Here is a 7880-nt window from a genome sequence, read left to right as displayed (position 1 = left end):
TTCTGAAGAGTTCATAGCCATACTGAACTCTTCAGAATGAACAGGCAAGTGCAAGTCATCCCACCATGTTTCTGTGGTGGCAATTTGTCATAGTTTTCTTGCTGCACTGTGACTTCCAGTTCCTCCTGTTCATAGCCTGTGCTGCATGCACTGGTGTAGATGTACCTCAGCTGGGTTATTGATCCTGCCACCTTCAAGAAGAGACAAGCCCTATTTCTTACCTGACTATCTTTGTGGTTTCTAACATGTCAATGACCCTTGCATGGGTCTCCATCCTCTCTTTCCACTGAGACAGCAGACAAGGACCTTGATAGTGCTCTGTCCCTCAAACACTGGCATGCTCCTCCCAGACTTACCTCTGGGGAGCCTGTTTTTATCCCTTCCCACTCCAAACACAGTGGAGTAACCAGAATTTTTTTCAATAGATTTTTTAATTTTAAGATTTTCACAAGGCATCAACTGCTCTTCTTAATTCTCTTCTTAACACTACTATCAAAGTATGCCTTATCAAAACATACATCTTTGCCACTGCATTTACATTCACCCTATTTAAAATCAAGACAAAATGCTTTTTTTTGAGTGCAAGGTAGTGAAATAATCATAGAAGCATACAGAGGAAAGGGTTTGAAAAGACTCAGTCACAAACAACAGGAGGCTACTGGCAAAGTCTGTAATTTCCTTTACCAAACTATGTCTGATGTAGGACACACATTTTTCCCTATGAATTTTGTCTCAAGTGAAATTCAAGGAAGGCATACGATCATCCATCAACACAAGACATATTTATCATCATGCAATTAGCTAGGTACTTGTTTTCTGCTCTTTTTCTAACTAAAGATAATGTCAAAAGATCCCTAAGTCCTGGAATATCTACATGTTTCCAAATATATGTGATCATTGTGAGGGGCTAAAATATCACATTTAATGTTATCACAACACATAAACAATAAACAGAAATATATATATATATATAGTAAAAATTTTAACAAACAAACAACTGGAGAGATCCCAAAACTGGAAGTGCTTTAAATTATTTTTAGGCTTAGTGGAAATAAAGTTGGCATGGATGTGTAGATTTCATGAGCAACTGGGCTCAGAAATAATTGGAAGCATGTGTCTTAATTGCGCTTCATATACTTCCATAGAGTGGCAGAATAGCTGCCTCTTGGTCTTCAAAATGCCCATAATAATTGCAGTGATTGAAAAGAAACATTTCCTTAAATGACACTGCTCTTGGAAATGCCTGGCTGGCTAGTACTGTGGTGCATGAGACAGTATGGCTCTGTTCTGTCTGCTTTCAATAAGGGCAGGAAACAGAATTTATGGGATTGCACAGGCATAGCTGGGAAAGGGTTCACCCCTTCAAATTTGTTAGAAATGCAACAGGCAAACCTGGGTCATTTATGCCTACAACTATTTTTTTATGAGATATTCTGTCTTTTATAGGATGTTCCAAGCTTGTATTCCAGGCTGCAAGGCAGCTTTGAAAATCAGATTGGATCACCAATGGTTTCTCCAGCCTTGATGCAGCAGGATGACTTCAGGGTGTAACTTGAATGTCAGTCTGACACCTGCTATTGGCACCTGAAATCTTTTCACTGTCTTCAGCAGTATCATTCAACTGATAAATGATCAATGTAGAATGATGATGTTGATAGCATCATTCTACTGCTTCTCAGGAAAAAAAATGAATTCTTCAGTGCTGAAGCCATTATACAAGGGTCAGAGAAGTTGCCAGGGAGGACATGCAACACCTGAGACTATAAATACCCTGCCTTATGACAGTGTACATGCTTGGCAACAACTCATATTGACACCTGCCTTATCTGCAGGAGATGACAGGATTCAGGCTGAGAAGAAGGACAAGGGCAGCAGACAGGCAGGGAAACAGGAATATGTTATACTGTATGCCAGTACAGCTTGTGAGGTGCCATGATAATAGAGACCTGCAAGAGGTGGAGTCAAAAGTCCATCAAAAATTACTTCATACAATTAACAGTTAATCTGATGCATAAAGGCTGTAGTTTTGAGTACACTTCCCCCCCACAGCCCTTTCTGTGTCAATGTCTGATCAATATCTTCTGAAGCTCTTAGTTCCTCCCTCCCTGTTCTGTTATTGCCAGTTAAACACAAGCTCTGGATGCTGCAACATCCCCTGCAGCCATCTAACCCACACGCAATCCAGCCCACTACTCTCATCAGCATTTCTGTCATGCCAGGATCTACAACAACTTGAACAGTCTTTAGAGAAACAGTATCTTCAACAAAACCACACACATCCCATTCTTTTGGTAGACAAATCAGTTATCCTTTGAAAGACTTTTAAAATTACTTCAAAGATCTTCTGCTCTGGCAGAAGACCATGTAGCCTCTTTCTATCTCCATGTGCCTGCTGCACGTGTGATGTGCAATGTTGCAGTGCTCCTGCACTGCTACAACCACTTTAAAGGAGATTGTGTTGAGGTGAGAGCCAGCCTCTTCTACTGTGCCTGCAGTGAGAGTACTAAAGAAAATGGTCTTAAGCTGAGAAGGGGGAGATTCAGATTAGATATTAGAATAAAAGTTTCATTGTTAGGATGGTCAGACTTTGGAATAGGCTGGCCAGGAATGTGGTGAAGCCATCATCCCTGGAGGTGTTTAAGAAGCATCTGGATCTGGTGCTGGGTGATGTGGTTTCATGGTTTAGGGGTTTCAGTGGTAGTGCTGGGCTGACACATAAAGGTGGACTTTATGATCTTAAATGTCTCTTCCTACCCTGACGATTCTATGATTCTACTGGAGTGTGATCATAACTAGGGCACCCACGTTGTGATCATTTGCACCAGTGCCCCTGAAGTGAGGTTACGAGGGCCTGCAAACATAGCCAGGACTGCTTGGGAGCAGCTAGGGCATGAAGTGCACCTGAGAGTTAGGGGAATGCCACTGAAATCAGACAGGAAACCCATCTGTATCTGCTTCTGTTGTTGCAGTTTAAATTGGGCACCTCTGTTCTCTTCAGCTGTGCCAATGTGCCTCTAGTGGTGGGCAAGGAGGGATAAAAGATAATTAAAATTCAGTTACTGAAATGACAAAAATCCCCTTTCTGCCCCCCTTCACTCATTCAGATTACAAGACAGTAAAACAATATTTCACACTGGCACAACCTGGAAAGTTGTAAACAGCTACAAGTGGATATGGATGACTTGCCATAGGGGGCTGAGCTTCTTCAAGCATCCTTGCCACTGGGAAAGATGCCAGTGACACCTGCATCCCTGCTGAGCTGACTGGTGGAGAGTAAGGGTTAACAGGAAAGGATGGAAATCACACCTTCCTACAAAGCCAGAAAACTCCCCATGGTGAGGCTTTGCCTGCAAACTGTGGAGGAGAGTCTCTGGAGTCTCTGGAAGTTAGTTGTTTGGGATCTCTGGGATGGTGGTCCAGTCCTCTCTGCACTGAGACATGGGCCCTTTGGGTTAGAAACACCTTTGGGTTAGAAACACTTGTTTTGACAGACCAGACTGACACTATGATAGTGCCAATACCTGGGCATTACTGTGGCTGGAGGAGCAGGAGCAGCAGCCTGCCTGGGCAATCATGTTCTACCTCCTGACTAGGGAACAAGGAATGGGAAACTATGCATTCTGCTGATTGAACCTAGTCTTGGAAGCACTAATCCACCTGAGCTTAGTTTGTACCTTCCCTACCTTGAACCAGGTCCAGTCTCCTAAGCACCAAAGCAGGAATTATACAGTAGCCTTGGCAGTGCTACTCCATTAACCCCTAGTGCTACTACTTAAAAAACACAAACCAAAACAAAACAAAAAAAAAAGCCCTACCTGCTGCCATCATTCAATCTTCTTTTTTTTCTTTACACAACTTGGGCCCACCGTATGTGTCAGCTCGTGGTAGGAAACTGGGGTGGAGGAGGTGGTAGCAGTATTCCAGCAGAATGCTACAGGCAGCCAGGCAGGCATGGAAGGAGCTCATCATTTTTGCAGCTGATGCATACTGAGAGGCCTGTGGATGTCTGGCAGCAGCGAAAGAGGCAAGGTCCATGCTTCAAATACTGCGTCAGAAACAAGACAATGGTGTAGGAGCATGAGAAACTGGCATGCTTAAGAGGACATAGATCCAAAAATATATATATTTTTTGTAGAGCAGGTGAATAGTGATAGCTGAAGACAGGGAATTAAACTCAATACATAAGTGACTATATAAAATTATATGGCCTTTCTTATGTAGACTTGATGGTCTAACTTTTCCCTCCTAGGTATTAGAAAAGATATGAAATTCTCAATTTTTTTTTTTTTTTTTTTTTTTTGTTTTTTGTTTTTTGCTTTGTTTCCTGCCAAAACAAAGAACTCAGGCCCAGGTTCATTGGTGGAAGTAAGTCTATGTGTATCCAGTGAGCAAGAAATGCAGTTTTCTGCTGAGCCACAAGGAAAAATTGGCAGAAAAGGAAGGAAGAGGTCAGCAGGTATTCTGTGTCCATCATAAAAGGATGTAGCTACTGTAAGGAAAAGAGACCAGAGGAGAAAAGGAATAAATATAGTGTATTTTATTGAGAGATACATATAAAATCCAGATAAGATTGAATGACTTTGCTGTATATTAAAACCACATGGCTTACTTTATTCTTTTATTAATACAGTCACTTTTTGTTTATTTTCTTTAAATGATGTGTTTATTCTTTACATGAAAACGGCAAACTGTAAAGACTGCAAATCGTATCCATCTCAGTAGTAATGGTATCTGTGTTGGTAAAATCAGCTCTGAGATAATTTAGAGATCTGGTTGGTGCCAAGAGAAAACACAATACATTTATTTGACAAGTGACATCAATTTCAAAGTGGTCATGTTTCTTCCAAAGACCATGGTATACCATAGCAGTGTGGAACTGTACCAGCAAAATAACTCTTATTGGATTCGCATTGTTTCTCTCACTGAATGCATTTCAGATTTCTTAATTAGACGTAAATGACATTGATCTCCAAGATCCACCATGCACTTGTAGAGTGCTTGAAATACGAGGTTTATGCAGTAATCTGCTCCTTTAGGATGGAGGGCGACCAATCACGGTCCTGCTGCAGTGAAAATGAGCCTTTCACTGAAGCCAGGCATCACTACCAGAAGCAAGCCAAAGAATTTCCAGGGCTGCCAAGCCTCTTCCTTCACTCTCACCCAATAAGCATCTTTCTGTGCTCATATTTATGAGTGCAATTAGGCAGCTTGCGTGCTGTGTTTCTATAATGTGGCTGTTAACGCATGACAAAAATCCTCAGTGGCAAAGTGCAACAAGCAAAAACGCTGCAACTTGTGGATTTTAATTTGGTCCTGAGGAAGGAGGCATGTTTGGTTCCCTTCAACTTCCCTTCAGGCTCCCTGCGCAAGGAGTTTGCTAAGCCGTCTCTAGCCATGGTGTTATCTCACAACAGGTGCCGAGGCAGCCGCCGGCCCCATGGAGATAAGGTGACGGAGAGACAGATGAGTGTTGGACCAAAGGTTAGCCTCTTCCAGGTCTCGAAGTGATCCAGCTTTTCTGAAGTGGGATTGGGCAATCCCATTCCCAGGTGGCAAGGACTGACCTGACGATGAAAACCACCCCTTTCGTAGCATAAGCCCGTTTGATTTAACCCAGTGGAGAACGCCCGCGGGGCAAAGGCTGCGGGTGCAGCTGGGAAGGCACGGTCTGTAGGGGAGGGCCGGTGCTGCTGCTGCCGCCTCAGGTGGTCGCTCGCAGGCGGGGGCCGGGCCAGGCCGGTGCGGCCGCGGCGCCCGCGGTCGCCGGCAGATGGCCCCCGCCGCAGCGCCGATCGGCGGCATCGGCCGAAGGAGGGGCCGGCGTCGCCGCGCTAAATCTCCGAGCCCGCTGCCCTCCTCCTCCTCCTCCTCCCTCGCCGCGATGGCTTCCTAAGGGCGATGCTCCCGGCCGCCAGCGCCAGCACCTCCCGTTCTGTCGCCGGGTGCTCGGTGGGCGCGGGCGGCTCCCGGCGGCTCCCGCGCGGTTCGGGGGCCGGGCCGGGCCGGGGTGCGGACGCCAGCCCTCCCGGGGCGGGGGCAGCCGCCGCCTCCCGCCGGTGCCGGGCGGGGGAGCCGGGCGGCGCGCAGGCGGGAACGGGGGAGCCGGTGTGGGGGCCGCCGTGAGCGCGGAGCGCCGCGCCTGACGGCCGCCTGCGGGCCATCCATCCCTCCCTGGAAATGCCCCTCCTGGCCGCGCCGGCAGTCGGGGGCGGCATGTAGCGCGGGGGGAGCGGGCTCCGCGGGGGCGGGAGAAGCCCCTTCCCTCCGCCCGCGCTCGCAGCCGCACACACACCCGCGCTGCGCAGCGAGGCGCACGGCCGGCCCTCCTCCTTCCCCGCCCGCTGGGTGCATGCCCGCCTCGCCCGGCGCAGGGACGGCGCGCCGCTGAAGCAGCCCCGCCGCCGGGCACCCCCGGGCGCCGGGCAGCGCCGCCGCCATGGCCGAGGAGAGCTCCGACGTCCCCAAAGAGTTGATCGGTAAGGGACGGACGGGGCATGGCGGCGGGGATGGGGGTGAGGGGTCCCGGGGGAAGGTGATGCGGGGGCAAGTTTGGAGGCCGCCGTGCGCGGGATGCAGCGCTGCCGGAGACGGGGGTCCGGGGGAATTCGAGGGTGGGTCTGTGGAACCGGGGAAGCGCCGCGGGCGCTGGCCGGGAAGCCCGAGGGGCTCCGCGCGGGGCTGGAGGGACTCGGAGGAGCCGGCGGGGGGCGGCGAGGCCGCGTTGCTGCGTGCGGGGAATGGGCGGGCGGGGGCTGCGGTGGGCAGCGGGGAGGCGGCCGTGGGCAGGGACTGCGCCCTCGGGAGCCGCGGCCGGGCACGGTGTGTGTGTGTCCCTTCCGGAAGGGTCTGTCCGGGATGCCGGCAGGCTACGAGCGCTGGCAGACGCGTGGTGGAGCTGCCCCGGCCCCCCGCACCGCCACCCGCCCGGGGCACGTCCTCGGAGCGCCTCAGCCTGGCAGCACGGGCTGCGGCTCCGCTCGGTGCCTTTTTATTTATCCTCCCGGGTTTTGCGTAGTTTAACACTCATTTTCCTCGGTACGTAGGAGGGAGTGAGGGTATTTGTCGTTAAAGTTTTATGGCCCCGTGTATTCGAGCCCTCATCCTGCATGGTATACGTTTAGGAGCTCAGTCGCAGGTGATGGCGAGGACCCTGAAAATGCTGTCACCTCTTTTGGGGAGCTTCCAATAAATGGATCGTTGACGCAGCGTGTGTGTAACCGGTGTCATTTGGGGATAACAGGAATGATGCTCTAGGCCTTCAACTACCTTGTTCAGCCCGAATTTCCTTCGGTTTTGCCTGTTGAAAAGCAATCTAAAGCTCTCACCAGCATCAGAATAATTTAAAGTGTTGTCTTAAGGACAGATGGAAACAGAGATTTGTCAAGCAACAAGGTGCATGTTGCGTTGAATACAGTCCTTCAGCCCATACCTAGGTAATTTACATTGTTGCATTTCCTTCAGTTTCGTCAGTCAGCAAGTGGTTTATTTATCAAATATTGGTAGAATCTGGATGGACATTTGCAGCTGCTGCAGATGTTTTTCTCTAGAGTCAAAATAGCTCTATTTTGCAGTCCTCCAAACTATGTGGTTTACAGAGAGACTGTAACATATAGCTTACTACTAAGCAGTGATGAGCTGGGAAGTGTTCTAGGAGTAGCTATGGTCAAAACCATGGAGTTTGTCTATTTTAAGGCATGAAGTGCTAACACACAGTATTTCTTACAGTGAGTCTGCACTCTGGTTTTGTAGGTGAGGTGTGCTGTGTATTACAGGGAAGAATAAGGTGGGCATCTTCACTTGCCCCCTCCTCTGGTGGCTTTGAACAATCTTAAGAATTACTCCCCCAGCCTTGGTGCCCTGCATGCATTCAGCTTGATTTC

At 48.8% G+C, this 7880-nt stretch overlaps 1 protein-coding gene across 6 annotated transcripts in view; it reads left to right on the top strand.

The window, feature by feature from the left end:
* Nucleotides 1-6102: 6102 nt before the first annotated feature.
* Nucleotides 6103-7880, top strand: part of CARMIL1 (capping protein regulator and myosin 1 linker 1) — a 192670-nt gene continuing 190892 nt past the window's right edge. For 3 of the 6 annotated variants that reach the window (XM_015617094.2, XM_015617093.2, XM_015617089.2), the window contains exon 1: nt 6103-6476. In XM_015617094.2, the coding sequence (XP_015472580.1) occupies nt 6437-6476 (40 nt within the window). In that variant the 5' untranslated portion in view covers nt 6103-6436. The remainder of the gene's footprint in view (nt 6477-7880) is intronic. The other 3 variants (XM_015617092.2, XM_015617090.2, XM_015617091.2) reach the window with 1 other exon arrangement.

The sequence above is a fragment of the Parus major genome, chromosome 2, assembly GCF_001522545.3.
Source record: "Parus major isolate Abel chromosome 2, Parus_major1.1, whole genome shotgun sequence".
Lineage (NCBI taxonomy): Eukaryota > Metazoa > Chordata > Aves > Passeriformes > Paridae > Parus > Parus major.
This window is presented reverse-complemented; position numbering and strand designations above follow the sequence as displayed.